Raw genomic sequence first — 19,323 nt, 5'->3', positions numbered from 1 at the left:
TTTGTGTTTCTATGTGGGTGCAAACTGTTGAAATCTTTACTAAATATATGCTAAACTGATCTTCTTTATATAAAGAGAATTGAAAATGAATCTTGATGTGAATGGAATGGGAGGGAGAGGGAAAGAGGATGGTTTCGGGTGGGAGGGAAGTTATTGGGGGGGGAGCCATTGTAATCCATAAGCTGTACTTTGGAAATTTATATTCATTAAATAAAAGTTAAAAAAATTTATTTAAAAAACTCTCCAAAACCAAAATTTAACACAACACCCACATTCCTTTCTGTAACTTGTGAGCCCTGTAACCCTGGCCAAGTTTTCTGTTTCTAGGAATCGCTACTTATTTTTTTGAAAAGTAAGAATTAATATTCTCTGAATTCTAGTGGTTTTCTTTTAAAATTTAATGTTGAAAACCATGGCAATTTGTTCAGTTAGTGATTTGGTTATTTCTGGTCTTTCAATATTGATGGTTCAGGTTACTTCTAATGTGTAGTTATCTATAAAACTATTAGAGTATATTAAATATTTTAATAGCTGACATTTAAGTACATAGTATCTGAATTTTTAACATAGCTTCAAGACACAATGACATATATTTTATATGCATATACAAAACATGGATATACACGTCATAGCATATTGTGATTTCTTTCACTCATAACTTCAGAAGTGGTCATTTTTCCCAGAAAAGAATTTAGCATAATTTCTTTGTGTCATCATTAACTCTCTATCAGGGTTCCATATTGAAACAACCTGCTTTGCTTTTTTTTTTTCAACTACCAATAAATGAGCACAACCCAGTACAATGAAATTGCAATTTCCCAAGTGGGCACAGGAAAGAGTATGATGTGTCTAAAGAGTATCTTGTTTTCATCTATGTCATGGAGGCAAAGTCCACTCAGGAGAGAGGATAAAGTGCATCATTGCTTGACCCTTCAGAGAAGCATATTAGCAAGAGTGGTATAAAGCCTGTGCTTCCCAGCTCACAGGGATACCAGGAAGAAGAGAATGGATCCAGTTGTGGTCCTGGTGTTGGGGCTCTGCTGTTTACTTCTCCTTTCTCTCTGGAAGCAGAATTCTGGGAGAGGGAAGCTCCCTCCTGGCCCCACTCCTTTCCCCATCATTGGAAATATTCTCCAGATAGATGCTAAGGACATCAGCAAATCCCTAACTAAGGTAAGTATTCATTATGCTCCTCCTGTGGCATACAAAGGGAAAATAGATTGACTCTTTTTAAAATAAAATCTATTCCTGGATGCACACTCTTATAACAGATGATTATAAACCAAAATGCTCCCTATAAGCTTTGGTGCTGCTTCTACCAATTTCAGGAGTTGAGTAGAGATATATTTAGGTCCCTGTAGATAGAATAAAAATAACTAAGTGACCAAAATCAGGAGTACGGCTGACCTTTGTTTCTTTTAGCCATTTGCCTGAACATCAGTGATAAGTGAAGAGCTTCTGATAGAAATTTCATTCAAGAAATCATCTATTGTATTATACATGGGGTTTGTTTTTTCAGAATAGCCATGGAAATTGAACTTCTCTGCAGAATCAATAAAAACTGGCATCACTATCGGTTCTGGATTAGTCTAGGTGAATGAAAGAAAGAAGTAAACATTCAGTGGCCAACTGGTGGCATCAGAATTCTTTTAGATTCTGTGAAACCCTGCTGTGTGGCCCAGAATGCTACAGGATGGAAGAAGCTGCTCCTCCCTGGGATGCTGCTTGCAATGTCATGACCCTGCCTCTGGTGCTGCTGCTGCTTCTTATTCTTCCTCTTCTTCTACTCCTTCTCCTTCTCTTCCTTGTCCTCATCCTCCTCCTACTGCTCCTCCTCCGTCTCACCCCCTCTTCTCCCTTGTCCCTCTTCCCTCCTTACCCTCCTCCTTTTCTTTTTTATCCTTTTCTTCTCCTCCTCCTCCATCATCTTCTTCTTGTTCTTCTACTCCTCCTTCTTATTCTTCTTCAAGACTTATTTGATTTCATCAAAAGACAGAGTGACAGAAACATAGTACAGACAAAGCACGAGATCTCCTGGCCAGCACTGCAGCAAAGCAGCTTGAGCTTCTTTTTGTGATGCCGCCATCTCATACCGGAACCTGTTCAGGACCAGGCTGCTCTACATCTGATCCAGGTACCTGCTAATGCACTTGGGAAAGCATCAGAGCACTGTGAAATTTCTTGCACCCCTGCACCCACATGGGAGACTGGAAGAAGCTCCTGGCTTCTGGAATCAGCAATTTGGGTAGTGAAAGAAAAGTTTGAAGGTCTCTCTCTTTCTCTCTCTCTCTCTCTCTCTTTCTCTCTCCCCTCCACTTTCTGTATCACTGCCTTTTAGTTAAACAAACATAAAAAAGAGATCCCAGGCTGGGGCTGTGGCATAGCAGGTAAAGCCGTAGCCTCCAGTCCTCCAGTGCTGGCATCCCAAACGGACTTCAGTTCGAGTCTGGCTACTCCACTTCCGATTCAGCTATCTGCTATGGCTTATGAAAGCAGTAGAAGATGGCCAAAGTGCTGGGGTTCCTTCAATGGAGTAGGAGACCCAGAAGAAGCTCCTGGCTTCAGATTGGCCCAGATCCAGCCAATGTGGCCATTTGATAAGTGAATCATTAAATGGAAGACCTCTCTCACTCCCTCTCTCTCCTTCTGCTTCTTTAAATATTTCAAATAAATAAATAATCTTTAAGAGAGAGATCCCATCTGCTATTTGACTGCACAAAGTGCTGGAGTGATCAGGGCTGAGACAGGTCAGAGCCAGGAGCAAAGAACTCTTCCTGGTCTCCCACATGGGTGGCAGATTTTTTATAAGATTTATTTTAATTATTTGAAAGGTAAAGTGACAGAAAGATATACACAGAAGAAGATATCTTGTTTGTTCTCTTTCTGTCTAAATTTGCCAGTAGTCGGCCGGCGCCGCGGCTCACTAGGCTAATCCTCCGCCTAGCGGCGCCGGCACACCGGGTTCTAGTCCCGGTTGGGGAGCCGGATTCTGTCCCGGCTGCCCCTCTTCCAGGCCAGCTCTCTGCTGTGGCCAGGGAGTGCAGTGGAGGATGGCCCAGGTGCTTGGGCCCTGCACCCCATGGGAGACCAGGAAAAGCACCTGGCTCCTGGCTCCTGCCATTGGATCAGCGCGGTGCGCCGGCCGCAGCACGCCGGCCACGGTGGCCATTGGAGGGTGAACCAACGGCAAAGGAAGACCTTTCTCTCTGTCTCTCTCGCTATCCACTCTGCCTGTCAAAAAAAAAAAATTCTTAAAAAAAAAGTAAAAAAAATAAATTTGCCAGTAGATTTCAAATTTTGCTGGGCATTAGACTTACTTGGGGTGACGTTTAAGGACATACAACACTAATGACATTGGAACCCAACTGAGGCAGGATCCTCATGAGAAGGGCTTGCCATGTGATCCTGAAGTCATCTGGGTATTGATATCAAGTCACAGTGTTTGAAAAAGCAGCAAAAACCTCTGATTAATGGCTACAGGAAACTGGAGATTAATTTAGAATTCCAGTCCAGGTTTCTTTATTTATAAAATAGTACAATTAAATTGTTGAATGTATTAGTTGAGAATTAAATGTAAACTGCATACCAACTACCTATGCCATTGTATGGTGAATCATAGTTCATTTATGAGTGGCAGCCATAATAATCACTATCATATTTAGTTATAAATAAAACTATTTGAATCCACGTCAGAATAAAGAGATAACATAGACAATGCTAATTTCTGTCTGAATCAGACACACTATGTGGCTGACATGTGCTTTCTTGGTGATATTTGTTTATTTCCCAGTTCTCAGAACACTATGGCCCCGTGTTCACCGTGTTTCTGGGCATGAAGCCCACTGTGGTGCTGCATGGATACGAGGCAGTGAAGGAGGCCCTGGTTGATCTTGGAGAGGAGTTTGCTGGAAGAGGCAGCTTCCCTATGGCTGAAAAAGTTAGTAAGGGACTTGGTAAGTGTGTGTGTGTGTATGTGTGTGTTAAACAGTCGTAATAGGGTGGAAAGGATGGAAAACAGAGACTTGAAAAGCTCCTCAGACAGAACTTGGCCATTTGTGTGGCTGCCTCATGTCAGCTTCTTCCTACTTGCTGGGATCTCCCTCCCTCCTAGTTTCTGTTTCTCATTCTGGCAGGAATTGTTTTCAGCAATGCAAACACATGGAAGGAGATGCGCCGCTTCTCGCTCATGACCCTGCGGAATTTCGGGATGGGGAAGAGGAGCACTGAGGACCAAGTTCAAGAGGAGGCCCACTGCCTGGTGGAGGAGCTGAGAAAAACCAATGGTGGGTGACCCTTACCCCACATCGCTGACCTCACACTGCTCTCCTGAATATGCTGCCCTGGGAAACCTGGCAGGATGGGCGGAGCCTTCATTCTGAGGCCTGGCTGCCTCTCCCATGGTGGGAGGTTCGGTTTGGAGCAGAGAAGTGGGGAGTTTTTGCAGATCTGTGCTGTGTGTGCAGCATGGTTCTGCATCTGGTACGGGTGTGAATGTTCAGTTAGTACTCTCCTGTCCCAAATCAGTTTCCTTTATTTTCCAATCAGAAATCATGAAAGTAAGTTTTGAATGTAATTTCTGAAAGAATTGAAGAGCAATGTTTTCCCCATAGCCTGAATGCTGCTACTTATTGCAGAACATTTCAAGGTGGAAACTTGGCAAAGGCATATGGTGGCAATGACCCATCAGCCACTTAAGGGACAAGAACCAACTCCCGCGGGCATTCATATCTGCATGCTCAGCTTCACTGACATGTCTGAGGTTTCCCCAGGCCCGTGCCTAGTGCTGGACACCAGTGGTGCTATGTGCAGTTTAACTCCCTAGGCATATACTAACAAATTCCTGTCACTTACTATTCTCTATTATCAATATTTTTAAAAATCGCTGTACTTTTTGTATATACTCCCTTTATTAATTTATATTTTGAGTAAGTATATCCTGTAGCATAATACACAAATACTCTCCCATAAAATGATTTATTTAAAAAGATTTCCGGAGTTTATAACAGCTCTTAACTTCATTTTCAGAAGTAGAGAGTGTCTCTTTTCTACTTTGCTTTTCTCATTCTAGTCTTTGGAATCTGAGTCAGAAATTGTGATTATTATTTCTCCACATCCAAAAAGTCTACTACTCCGTGGTGCATTGTTCACAATGTTTCTGATTATCAGTCACATAAAAATTGCCTTGTCTAATAATGCTCTCCTCTAAGCAAAGAGAAATACTGAAAGTCAGGTATTTTGTAAATAATACATAGGTGCACACACAAATACCCAGGTCAAGGTTTTCCAGATTATCCTCTACCTCACTGGGGTAAAATGAAATTTCATCTAACAACTTAAATTTCTGTAATTGTTAAAAATATTTAAAATGTGTGACATAGAAACAACTAACTCAAGTCTCCTAATGTCCTGTACTGCATCATGTATTGCTTACAATTTCTAAATTACCATGGACAAAAGTAACAAGCTTCATATCTATATTTTAATGGTATTTTAAAATTGTTTTCAATTCTTCAGCCTCACCCTGTGATCCCACCTTTATCCTGGGCTGTGCTCCCTGCAATGTGATCTGCTCCATTATTTTCCATAATCGCTTTGATTATAAAGATGAGGAGTTTCTTAAACTGATGGAAATATTCAATGAAAATTTTAGGCTTCTGAGCTCTCCATGGTTGCAGGTGAGAGTAAGATCTTTTGCTCCTGAGAAACCATTTATGCTGCTTTATCTGATAGGCGCAAAGTTCTACATGACCAAGATGTGAAGAGAATGTTCAGACAGCACAGCCCCAGCAGAGTTTATGTCAATGAATATTGTAAAAGTGATGGAAACTTTTATTTACACACAGGAAAATGAGTGTCAGATACTGGACTAGTGCTTCTGTCCATTATCTTCTTGTCCTGTGATTTTTTAAAATTTATTGAACAGGTAAAGATTTAGACAGTGAGAGAGAGAGACAGAGAGAAAGGTTTTCCTTCCATTGGTTCACTCCCCAAATGGCTGCAACGGCCGGCGCGCTGCGCTGATCAGAAGCCAGGAGCCAGGTGCTTCTTCCTCGTCTCCCATGAGGGTGCAGGGCCCAAGCACTTGGGGCATCCTATACTGACTTCCTGGGCCACAGCAGAAAGCTGCACTGGAAGAGGAGCAACAGGCACTAGAACCCAGCACCCATATGGGATACCGGCAATGCAGGTGGAGGATTAGCTAATTGAGCCACAGCACTGGCCCCTTGTCCTATGATTTTTCCATTGAATTTCAAGTCTTGTTTTTACAAAGCCCACTTTGATGACTAGACAAAGAATGTCTTTGTCAATCAATGAATATCCATGTCCTTTTATTCTTAATATATTTATTTATTTGAAAGGCAGGATCAGAGAGAGAGAGAGAGAGAGAGATCGATCTTCCATCTGCTGGTTCATGTTCTGAATGCCCCAAAACCAGGGTTAGGCCAGGCAGCTGCGAGGAAGCAGGAACATACGTTCTTGAGCCATCACAGATTTCCTATTATATTTCAATTTTGTACCAAAGGATTTATGTAAAAATATGAGATTTTTCCCTTCCCTTTCTTATTGATTACAGTATTCAACCAAAAGTATTAAGTAGAACAAACAAAAAAAATACTAAAAGGGATAACATATTAAGTTGCTCATCAGCAGTCAGGGTGAGGGCTGATCAAGTCACCGTTTCTCATAGTGTTCATTTCATTTTAGCAGGTTTCTTTTTGGTGCTCAGTTAGTTGTCACCTATCAGGGAGAACAAGTGGTATTTGTCCCTTTGGGACTGGCTTATTTCACTCAGCATAATGTTTTCCAAATTCCTAACAGGGATCACTTTTCAGTTAAAATTTAAACACCTAAGAATAATTGTGTGTTAATTACAGAGTTCAACCAATGGTACTAGAACAAAAAAAAAATACTAAAATGGATAAAGTATTACATTGTACATCAATCGTCAGGACAAGAGCTAATCAAGTCACTGTTTCTCATAGTGTCCATTTCACTTCAACAAGTTTCCCCTTTGGTGCTCAGTTAGTTGTCGCCAATCAGGCAGAACATATATTTGTCCCTTTGGGACTGGCTTGATTCACTCAGCATGATGTTTTCCAAATTCCTCCATCTTGTTACAAATGACCGGGTTTCGTTGTTTTTGACTGCTGTAGAGTATTCGATAGAGTACACCACTGCTATCCAGTATAGTTCTGGAAGTTCTAGCCAGAGCTATTAGGCAAGAAAAAGAAATTAAAGGGATACAAATTGTGAAGGAAGAACTCAAACTATCCCTCTTTGCAGATGATATGATTCTTTATTTAGGGGGCCCAAAGAACTCTACTAACAGACTATTGGAACTCATAGAAGATTTTGGCAAAGTAGCAGGGTATAAAATCAACACACAAAAATCAACAGCCTTTGCCGTAGCTGAGAAAGAACTTCTAAGATCAATCCCATTCACAATAGCTACAAAAACAATCAAATACCTTGGAATAAATTGAACCAATGACATTAAGGATCTCTATGATGAAAATTACAAAACCTTAAAGAAAGAAATAAAAGAGGATATCAAGAAATGGAAAAATCTTCCATGCCCATGGATTGGAAGAATCATTATTATCAAAATGTCCATTCTCCCAAAAGCAATTTATACATTCAATGCAATACCAATCAAGATGCCGAAGACCTTCTTCTCAGATCTGGAAAAAATGATGCTAAAATTCATGTGGAGACAATGGAGACCTCGAATAGCTAAAGCAATCTTGTACAACAAAAACAGACCTGGAAGCATCACAATACCAGATTTCAGGACATACTACAGGGCAGTTGTAATCAAAACAGCATGGTACTGGTACAGAAACAGATGGATGGACCAATGGCACAGAATAGAAACACCAGAAATCAATCCAAACATCTACAGCCAACTCATATTTGATCAAGGATCCAAAACCAATCCTTGGAGTAAGGACAGTCGATTCATAAATGGTGCTGGGAAAATTGGATTTCCATGTGCAGAAGCATGAAGCAAGACCCCTACCTTACACCTTACACAAAAATGCACTCAACACGGATTAAAGACTTAAATCTATGGCCTGGCACCATCAAATTATTAGAGAGCATTTGAAAAACCCTGCAAGATATAGGTACCGGCAATGACTTCTTGGAAACACCCCAGAAGCACAGGCAGTCAAAGCCAAAATTAACATTTGGGATTGCATCAAATTGAGAAGTTTCTGTACTACAAAAGAAACAGTCAGGAAAGTGAAGAGGCAACCAACAGAATGGGAAAAAATATTTGCAAACTATGCAACTGATAAAGGGTTGATAACCAGAATCTACAAAGAAATCAAGAAACTCCACAACATCAAAACAAACAACCCACTTAAGAGATGGGCCAAGGACCTCAATAGACATCTTTCAAAAGAAGAAATCCAAATGGCCAACAGACACATGAAAAAATGTTCAAGATCACTAGCAATCAGGGAAATGCAAATCAAAACCACAATGAGGTTTCACCTCACCCCAGTTAGAATGGATCACATTCAGAAATCTACCAACAACAGATGCTGGAGAGGATGTGGGGAAAAAGGGACACTAACCCACTATTGGTGGGAATGCAAACTGGTCAAGCCACTATGGAAGTCAGTCTGGAGATTCCTCAGAAAGCTGAAGATAACCCTACCATTCAACCCAGCAATCCCACTCCTTGGAATTTACCCAAAGGAAATGAAATTGGCAAACAAACAGTCTGCACATTAATGTTTATTGCAGCTCAATTCACAATAGCTAAGACCTGGAACCAACCCAAATGCCCATCAACAGTAGACTGGATAAAGAAATTATGGGGCATGCACCTTCATTTTATTGAGAGATTTGCCGAGCACAGTACTCTGGACTGACAGTTTCTTTTCTCTTTGGACTTAAACTATGTCTCTCCATTCTCTCTTACCCTGTAGGGTTTCTGAAGAGACAGCAACTGGCAGTTTAATTGGAGATCCTCTCCTCTGAAGGAAATCTGGCATTTCCCTCATGGAGATTTTAGACATTTAACAATATTTCCTGTATTCATTACTTTTGAAAGCTTAAGCAAAATGTGTCATAGAGAAGATCTTTTCTTTTTCTCCAAATTAGTAAAGTTTTCTGCTATTATTTCACTGAATATGCTGTCTAATCCATTGTCTCTTTCCACACCTCTAGGAACTCCTAAGACACATGAGTTAGGTAATTTGAGAGTATCTCATAAATCTCAAACACTAATTTTAGTTTTTGTCATTGTTGTTTCTTTTTCTCCTCTTTCTTGTCCTCCACTTCCTCCTCTTTTTCTTTTTGGTCTGACTAGATATTTCCAAAAATTTGTCTTCTAGTCTCAGAAATTCTTCCTTCTACCTCACCAAATCTTTTTCTAAAGTTTTCCAGTGTGTTTTTTTATTTGACATGTTGAATTCCTGATTTCTGATGTTTCAGCTTGATTTTTCCTCAATCACTTTATTCCCAGGAAAATTTTTCATCCATGCCTTGTATGGATTTCTTTATCTCATGAATTTGCTTCTCATTGTTTTTGAGTAATCTTATGATCCATTCTGCTTTTGAATTTCTTTTCAGGAATTTAATCAATTTCTTAATCTTCACATTCGGATATTGAAGTGTTGTGTTTCTTTGGGGGAGTTATTTTTTCTTCCTTGTTCATGTTTCTCGTATTTCTGCATTTAATTGTAGGCAATTGTTGAAACACTTGTTGTTTTTGGTAGCATGAAAGAGACATAGAGATAGGTAGAGAGAAAGGTAGAGATTTCCCTTTAAGAGTTCCCCTCACCAATGGTCACAAAAGCCAGGAAAGCCTGGGTCAGGCAAAAACCATGGGACAGATACTGCATCTGAGGCTCCCGTGTGTGGCAGAAGACCAAACACTTGAATCATTTTGTGCTGCTTTTATAGGTATATTATTGGGAACTGGATTGGTTGTGGAGCAGCCAAGACTATACGAAATTTCATATGTGATGCGAGCATCTCAGGTGGTGGGTTAACATGCAGTGCCACAATGCCTTCCCCAAGAACTTGATAGCTATTTGGTATCAGCTGGAACTACATAGATCCTCCACCACTGTAAATTTTCTTTGTACAGTTAAAAATACTGTATTTGTTACATTCACAGTTACACACTGGAAGTGATTACCCTCTCTTTTTGTTATTTTCAGGAAAACGGATATGTGTGGGAGAGGGCCTGGCCCGCATGGAGCTGTTTTTGTTCCTGACCTCCATTTTGCAGAACTTTAAACTGCAATGTCTGGTTGAGCCAAAGGACCTGGACATCACTGCAGTTGTCAATGGATTTGTTTCTGTGCCACCTTCGTTCCAGCTCTGCTTCATTCCTGTTTGAAAAGGAGCAGACTGGCTTCTACTGTGCCATCATTTCAAAGGCATTGTCCATCACCTTACTGCATTTGAGACATCTTCTTTAACTTTTCTCACATCTTACTATTCCCTTAAGATCTAGTGAAAACCTAACTTCTGTGGGTGATCCCCTGAGACTGCCTGCCCTGACCATGCAGGAGGTAGAGAGGACATGGTCGTGCCATGCCTCCTGGGAGGGACCCCACAGCCTGGCTGCTGGCAGGTGGCGGGAGCCCCAAGCACATTTCCCTCCATTCCTGCCACTCAGGTAAACTGCTCCCAGCTGTGTCCCAAGCCCATCAAGAAAGCTACTGTAGCCTATGTGACTTTCAAGATGATTGGAGGAGCATATCGGTACCAATATTGCCTCTATCTTATAGAATTAGTGCTGCCCTGAATTGGTTACACCCCTTCTGCCTTCCCTTGAGAAAGTGTGCATGCTCATTAAGAAAGTAGATGCATTCACTGAAATTTGTCTCCAGTGCTGCTTGCCAAAGAGCGCCGTTGCCCTATCCATGCTGACAGTGTGCAGGCCTTGCAAGAGGAACCCTTAAATCTCCATTAAGGTAGTTTCATTGCTGTGCATTGAGATTTAATGCTATAACGAGTACTCAAATAATATATTGCACTTTGTGTTTCTATGGGGGTGCAAACTGTTGAAATCTTTACTTAATGCATACTAAACTGATCCTCTGTAAAAAAAAAAAAAAAAAAAAAAAAAAAAAAAAAAAGAAACTATCAACTCCCAACTTGACTCTCACTGGGATTAAACATGACAATAGGTCTGATCTGATTTCATCATCATTAAAAAAAATCATCTATTATTTTTCACTTTATGTTTCTGTGTGGGAGCAAACTGTTGAAATCCTTACTTAATGTATACTAAGCTGATCTTCTGTATATTAAGATAATCGAAAATGAATCTTGATGTGAATGGAAGGGGAGTGGGAGTGGGAAAGGGGAGGGTTGTGGGTGGGAGGGACGGTATGGGGGGGAAGCCATAGTAATCCATTATTCGTACTTTGGAAACGTATATTCATTAAATAAAAGTTAAAAAAAAAATAAAAAAAATAAATAAAAAAATAAAAAAAAAAAGGTAGTTTCATAGGGTCATTTTGTAAGAATATCTGCTATCCCTATATTTTGCAACATTTAGACTGATTCCCACATGAACTAACAGTATCAATGGCAATTTACCATATGTTAATCTAAAACAGAAAACATAGTAAGAATAGAAGCATTCTTCCTGTGCAGGCCTGGCACACCAGTCAAACAGAACCTGAAGGAGGGAGTGGGAATGAAAAGAGGGACAAGGGCACAGAGAATAGAGCCAAGACAACAAGGCTGATCAAGACTTGTTTATTCCAGCATCTCCAAGATACTTATACATAACTAGGTGTAGCTCAAGGCAACTCAGAAGTTAACAACACATGCAGGCATCTTATCGGGCTTTCCACAACACTGACACAACATAGTAAATTTTAGCAGAGTGTTCTTGTTTGATTATTCTCCTTCAACATGGGAGTATGTGACTTTTTTCTTCCCAGGAATTCCACAAGCCAAGATTGACCTTGACTTGTCTATGACTTGTTCATGGGCTGCCTAATCTCTCCTTTTTTATTTAATTGACAATGGCCTCTGTCTTAGGTTGCCCTCAGTCATCTCTGTCCTTACCCATCATCGGTAACTCTAGCAGCTTGGCCTAGATCCCTGTCTTAGGTTGGTACAGGTTGCTGAGCGTCTTACCCATCATTGCATACCATTCCAGCTTGATATTAGGTGAAAGGTGAAATATACAGCCAAATATCAATTATTTTGATTAGAAAGGAGGCTTGGTACAAAGTTTTACATGATGAATCTCAGTCCAAATAGACTGTAGTGAAGTTAACACAAGTTGCAGAGCACACAGAAAACATCCCAGACAAAGTAGGAAAAGCAGTAGCAGTCCAGCCAACATTAATAACCAATGAATCCATTGGAACCCTCCAAATGATAGGGGGTTGTTAATGAACATGTGTTGCATTTCATTTTTAAGCTTATCAATAACAGACTCTATATACGGCACATTGTTAGTAATATTAAAACAACATCCCCCAGGTACAGATTCACAGCTTTTATGATCTTTTAACAGCAAGTAATCAATAGCTGCACAGTTTAAAAGTACTTCTGAGTGAACTTGATCCAATTCTTCAGCTATGTTGGATAGCGCAGAAGCAGTAAGATTAATTGTCATGGTCACCAAACATGCAAGCCTTCGTAGTCCATGATTATTTCCATATGCCAATCCAGGAACTCCTACTAGCGATATATCCATGGTAAAGGCAATGTCATCTCCAATTAAGATGACATTATCATAACAGTTCTCAGGTAATGAGCGTCACTGTCGTGTCTTTGGAAATACAGATGTCAGCATCGGGGCCACAGGGCCCAGCGAGCAGTTGCGGAAATCATCAGGGGCTAACGATGTAAAAGTATATTAGCTGCATAAAAAAAAACCATCCTTTAAGAGCCCACGTCCCATACCAGTACTGGATCAGGTCCTTTCCATTGATTGGTGACAGGATCCCCATTTCACCATTGCTCTTTTCCCAGGTGTTTGTGGATGCAAGTGTCAATCAGCTGCAGAACGACCATCTTTCCAATGTGAGAAAATTTTAAATGAATAAAGCATGTGAGAGCCATTTGTTAGGAGAATGGGCAGAAACCCCAAACTCCCCCTTTTTATTTTATTTAAATATTGCTTTAAAGTATTATGAAACAATGCCTTGACCCTGAGAATCATAGGGAATGCCAGTAACATGAAATATAAAAAAGGTTGCGCAAAAAGTTTTAAAAGAGGCAGACATACAAGCAGGTCCATTAACCATCTTAATCTGCTTTGGAGTTCCTAGGGAAGCAAAAGCTTGCAAGCAATGGGCAATAACATGTATTGTAGTTTCACCTGTATGTAAGGAAGCAAAATTAAATTTAGAACAGGTATCAATAGACAAATGTATATATTTTTGTTTACCTTTGTCATAGTTGATTGGGGACAATCTTCTGGATGTAAAGGTATTGTATAAATACAATCTTTTAAATCTATTATTACAATATAAGAGTCCTTTGGAATTGTAGTAGGCAACGGTAAACCTGGTTGCAAGGCCCCCATAATTTCCATAGTAACATTAACCACCCTAAGGTCCTGAAGCAACCGCCATCTCCCAGATTTCTTTTTGATAACAAAAATAGGACCATTCCAAGAATTAGAAGGAACTATATGTCCTGCTGTTAATTGTTCCTCCACCAATATCTGCAGCATTTGTCTTTTCCTGCAGTAAAGGCCATTGATCCACCCACATGGGATCATCTGATTTCCATTTTATTTTTTCCTCATGGGGCACAGGTTGATCAGTGGTCATCATGGGAATCCTAAAACATTTCAATCAGGATTAACAGTTAAAGTAACAGGAGATGTAATGCCTTGTTGTTGTCTACCTAAACACTTACCTGGCAAGTGACCCTGTTGAAGCATATTAGTGGTAACAACTTCATTTGGACTACACATTAAAGCCCCCATTTGTGTTAAAACATCTTGCCCCCAGAGATTCATGGGCAGTCCTTCTAAAATATATGGTTGGAATGTGCCTGTATTGCCTGCTTCATCTTCCTATTGCAACAATTTGGAACTTTGTTCTAATCTCTGACTCTGACTCTGACCAATACCTCATAACTGAGTCATAGTTAATTCTTTTTTCCATCCTTTAGGCCAATTTTTTGCAGAAATGACAGAAAAATCATCTCCCGTATGTAGTAACCCCACAAACAATTTTTCATTCAATTTTAATTGAAATTTTGGCTTGTCCTTTGTTATAGGATGGACCCAATAAGCATCTGAAGACCCAAAACCTCCTTCCCCACAGGAATACCCCAATGTGGCTCCAAATAAGGCAAGAGGAAGAAGGACCAGCTGAGCAATGTGCTGTCCAGGAGAAAGTGTGACAATAGTACCATTAGCTTGGGCCATCATTTTAATTTCTCCCATGAAATTTTCATCTATAACCCCAGGGAAAACTTGCAATCCAGTCATAGTAGTGCTACTTCTTTCTAACAAAAGCCAAAAAATCCCTTAGGTAGCAATCCACTGATCCCTGTAGGGAGGGCCTGAGGCTGGCCCCGCTGACAGTTTCCCAAACTCTGTTTTTAATGAATTATCTTCTTTATCAGTTTTGGAGTGGCATTCGTTGGCCCAATGCCTTCCCCTTTAGCACCAGGGGCAAATCCCAGGAGGAGCCTTCTTTTGATTTTTGTCTTTTGGACAATTTTTGTACATGCCCCTGCTGCCCACATTTAGAGCACCTTCATTTTGGGGGCATAACCCTCCTTGTTGATTTTTGTAATGACATACCATGTAGAGTGGCAGGTCCTGAATGTCCTGTTTTTAAGTGAATCCATTTTGTTAATCCTTCATCAAAGGGACTGTCATAGAACATGTCAGTCACAGAAGCCAATTGATCCATGCCTGCATTGTACTTATGTTTTGCAGAATTTACAGTACTGTGGGCATCACTAGGCAATCTTCACACAGCACTGGAAAAAGCTCCATACTGAGAATCAAACATTATTAGTAATCATCACGGGCATGTTTAATGTTCAGCTTGACTGAGTTCCCCAGGATGAAACAGCAGTAGCAGAGGGTTACTTCAGTTCCCTCTTAAAGGCCTCAAATACAAGGGTGGCTCATTGCCAAGATTTTAGGCAAGCACTGTGTCCCTGTCCCATCCCAGATCTTGGCCAGAGAGCAGAGACACGAAGAATGCTCACCTGTTTATAAGAAACATTCCTTTATCCCCGCCCCAGGAACTCGCCAGGCTCCCATGGAGCAGAAGGTCATCCAGCAGACAAGTTACTTGTTTATCAGAGCTGAACCTAGATACAAGCCTCTCCATCCCAAAAATCTGTCCTTACATTTGGCCCTATGGTTGCATTGAAGTGTAGGTGTAATTAACACACCATAAGAATACAATACAAATTTTTCATACAAGCATACATCCAGCAATCAAACACAATCATATTCAATGTGTTTTAAGGATAAATTGAAACATATCTGAGGGGGAATTAGCCTCTTATTACCTGTAATTGTTACATTTTTGCAGGTTTGTGGAATCTTAACTATTCGCGGCATATTTTGATTTACATTTTTTTGTAAAGCAAACCAAGCATAATCTGTCCAAGCATTCCTAGCAATAATAGAGGCAGAGTTAGTACATAATACAAAAACAGAATGGGTAATACTGAATTCAGTGATGGAAGAATTACATTGTTTTACTGCAGTTTGGACACTTTGTCACCACAGTTTCTCATTTCACATAGTAAGATTTACTTTACAGCAGATAACATTTCCTTCAAGTGAAATATTAAAATGCAGGGAGGGGGTATCCAGTGTACACTGATCTATATTTTTTAAGTCCCAGTGTTTCTTATCCGCAACACCCTCTTCAGCAAACCAAGGACTAATTTTCTCAACAGCACTGATAAATTGCTCTACAGTTTGTTTCTTTAACCCTATTCTCTACATCTGCAATAACGTTGTTACAGCCTTTACTGCTTGCTTACCTTGTTTTTATAGCCTTTATCACAGCTTGCTTTGTTTCTGTAAATGCACATTTAAATCTTTTCCAAGCAAATCCCAATGTTGCTCATCCATGACTCCTTCTTCTGCAAACCAAGGACTGACTATTCCTATAGCATCAGTGAACGGTTCTATGGCTTGCTTTTTTTAACCCTATTCCCTCTGTCTGTAATGGAGTCTGTATAGCCTTTCTCATGACCTGCTTAGCTTGTTCTTGTCCCACAATTGCCCCTTTCACACCTATCCACAGGCAAACCATCTTCCTCTCATTATTCTGTTGTCCCTGCAGCCTTTATGGCAGGGTTCCTCACTTCTGTCCCTCATATTCAGGTCCCTGTTTGGGCGCTACTTGTGCAGGCCTGGCACACCAGTCAAACAGAACCTGAAGGAGGGAGCGGGAATGGAAAGAGGGACAAGGGCACAGAGAATAGAGCCAAGACAACAAGGCTGATCAAGGCTTGTTTATTCCAGCATCTCCAAGACACTTATGCATAACTAGGTGTAGCTCATGGCAACTCAGAAGTTAACAACACATGCAAGCAACTTATCAGACTTTCTACCACACTGACACACATAGTTAATTTTAGCAGAGTGTTCTTGTTTGATCACTCTCCTTCAACATGGGAGTATGTGACTTTCTTCATCCCAGGAATTCCACAAGCCAAGACTGACCTTGATTTGTCTATGACTTGTTTATGGGATGCCAACATCTCCCCTCTGCATCTTCTAAATAAAAACATTACTACTTGCAGGGACATATTTCTGGGTTCTCTTCTTTTATTCAGGAAGGGAGAAAGAAATGAAAGATGATAGAATCCCAAGAGGCCACACAGCTCTTCATTACAAGTAGAGAGAGGGATGAAAGGGAAGAAAGCAGAAAGGTATCTTGTCTGGGTGTCACCTAGAGTTATTGGAGGCATTGCTTGAAAGAAAAACTATTCTAGGAATTGTTGAAACCTGTAGGGAAATACTGAAAGGATCAGCTAAAGTGAAGATGAACATTAAGTTTTACATCTTATGTTACTTTTTTCGTGTTAATATCCTCTTCCTATTGATAAAAAATCAAATAGAAAAAGCAAAAATAATTTTTTTCAACTAAAGTAAAATAAAATTTGGAGGGCCGGCACTGTGGTGTAGCAGGTAAAGCTGCCGCCTGCAGTGCTGGTATCCCATGTGGATGCTGGTTCAAGAACTTTCTGCTTTACTTATGATCTAGCTCTCTGCTACAGCCTGGGAAAGCAGTGGAAGATGGCCCAAGTCCTAGTTCCCCTGGATCTTTGTGGGAGACCCAGAAGAATCTCCTGGCTCCTGGCTTCAGATTGGCACAGCTGCAGCCATGGTGGCCAATTTGGGAGTGAACCCACCATGTTAAATATAAGAGTGGGAATAAGAGAGGGAAGAGATGTGCAATTTGGGACATGCTCAAGCTGACTTACCTCAAACAGTAGAGTTAGAAACATACCAGGGGATTCGAATTCAATCCCATCGAGGTGGCATGTACCAATGCCATCTCACTAGTCCCAGTGATCAATTTCTGTTCACAATTGATCATAATGTTAGGACTAAGAACCAAAGGGATCACATAAACAAGAATAGTGTCTGCAAATACTAGCTGATAGAATCAAAAAGGGAGAGAATGATCCAACATGGGAAGTGAGATACACAGCGGACCCATAGAATGGCAAATGTTCTAACAGCACTCTGGCCTCAGAATCAGCCCTTAAGGCGTGTGGTTCCAGCTGAAATGCCCATGAGAGTATTTCAGGCATGGAAAGCCAAGACACTCTGGGGGAAAAAAAAACCTAAATGAAAGATCTCCGCGAGTGAGATCCCAGTGGAAAGAATGGGTCATCAAAGAAGGAGGTACCTTTCTCTGAAGGGAGGAGAGAACTTCCACTTTGACCATGGACTTGTCTAAATATGATCAGAGTCAGTGAACTCAGGGGGCTTCCATAGCCTTGGCAACTTATGACAAGAGCCTAGGGTGATTACTGAGGCCATAAACAAGAGTGTCGATTTGTTAAGTCAACAACAGGAGTCACTGTGCACTTACTCCTCATGTAGGATCTTTGTCCTTAGTGTGCTGTACATTGAGATTTAATGCTATAACTAGTACTCAAACATTATTTTTCACTTTATGTTTCTGTGTGGGAGCAAACTGTTGAAATCTTTACTTAATGTATGCTAAACTGATCTTCTGTATATAAAGAGAATCGAAAATGAATCTTGATGTGAATGGAAGGGGAGAGGGAGTGGATAAGGTTAGGGTTGCGGGTTGGAGGGACATTATGGGGGGGAGCCATTGTAATCCATATTCTGTACTTTGGAAATTTATATTCATTAAATAAAAGTTAAAAAAAAAAGAAGGTCTCTCTCTCTCTCTCTCTCTCTATCTCTCTCTCTCTCCCTCTATGTGTGTATAACTCTTTCAAATAAATAAATAATGAATCTTTAAAAAATAAAATCACCTATGCATCTACAGAGTCGGGATCTAATGGACCATATTTCTTTAAAGTCTCTCTCAAACATTCTAAGAAGGCAGGGAAATTTTTCTGTGGCTTGTGATCTCTCAGGGAGAGTTTTGCACAAAGCAAGCTTGGGCGAAAAGACCTCAACTCACTTAAGCTAAATTTTTCCATTCTCTAGCTTGGTGGTGCACATTTTTTAAGTTCTGGGGATCAAAGGAATCTGAACGTTATAGGAGGCATAAAATGCCTACTGTAGATGGTTTGTTTCCCAGTTGAAATGAGAGGTTAAAGAAAGAAGTATCACTCCATCAAGAGGAAATATTGACAATTTGATGCAAGAGGATACAGATAGCCAATTCAATGGAATTAAGCATATAACATGTGGCATGATTGAGAAATTCAGCAAGGAGATATAGAATGTAAAATATTCAATTATTGGATTTGAATAATTCAATGAATGAAATAAAAATAGAGTTGAGGGCTTCAACAACTGACTATACAAAGCAAAATAAATATTTGTAAGCCTTAGGGTAGGTATTTGGAAATAGACTCACCAGAGATTCAGTGACCCAGAAACAGATTTAACACAAAGTTCTAGTTGGGTGATGTAAGAGTCAAAGTATGAAAAGTCAGAGAAAAGGTGAGAATTTTTAATACACCAGGAAAAAATTGTGAAGTCTCATATAAAGGAATCCACTTTAAACTAAGAGATTATCTAAAGAGGAATCTGGTGGAAATTGAGATTGTAGTTTAGTAAGATGCTCTGGAAACCACCTTACCACAGAGACATCAGTTTGAACAATTATTCACATACCAAATTACCAAAATGCCTCTTCTGGGTGTAATAAGAAAAGTATTGAAATGCAAGAAGGA

The 19,323-nt window shown here is 40.2% G+C and overlaps 1 protein-coding gene across 1 annotated transcript in view; it reads left to right on the top strand.

Moving 5' to 3' along the window:
- Positions 1-964: 964 nt before the first annotated feature.
- Positions 965-19,323, top strand: part of LOC100351945 (cytochrome P450 2C5-like) — a 51,780-nt gene continuing 33,421 nt past the window's right edge. The window contains exons 1-4 of the mRNA XM_070057142.1: positions 965-1,173; positions 3,791-3,953; positions 4,134-4,283; positions 5,515-5,675. Of these exons, the coding sequence (XP_069913243.1) occupies positions 1,006-1,173; positions 3,791-3,953; positions 4,134-4,283; positions 5,515-5,675 (642 nt within the window). The 5' untranslated portion in view covers positions 965-1,005. The remainder of the gene's footprint in view (positions 1,174-3,790; positions 3,954-4,133; positions 4,284-5,514; positions 5,676-19,323) is intronic.

This window comes from Oryctolagus cuniculus, chromosome 15 (assembly GCF_964237555.1).
Source record: "Oryctolagus cuniculus chromosome 15, mOryCun1.1, whole genome shotgun sequence".
Taxonomy (NCBI): Eukaryota; Metazoa; Chordata; class Mammalia; order Lagomorpha; family Leporidae; genus Oryctolagus; species Oryctolagus cuniculus.
Note: the sequence above shows the minus strand (reverse complement) of the source record. Positions and strands in the feature narration are given on the sequence as shown.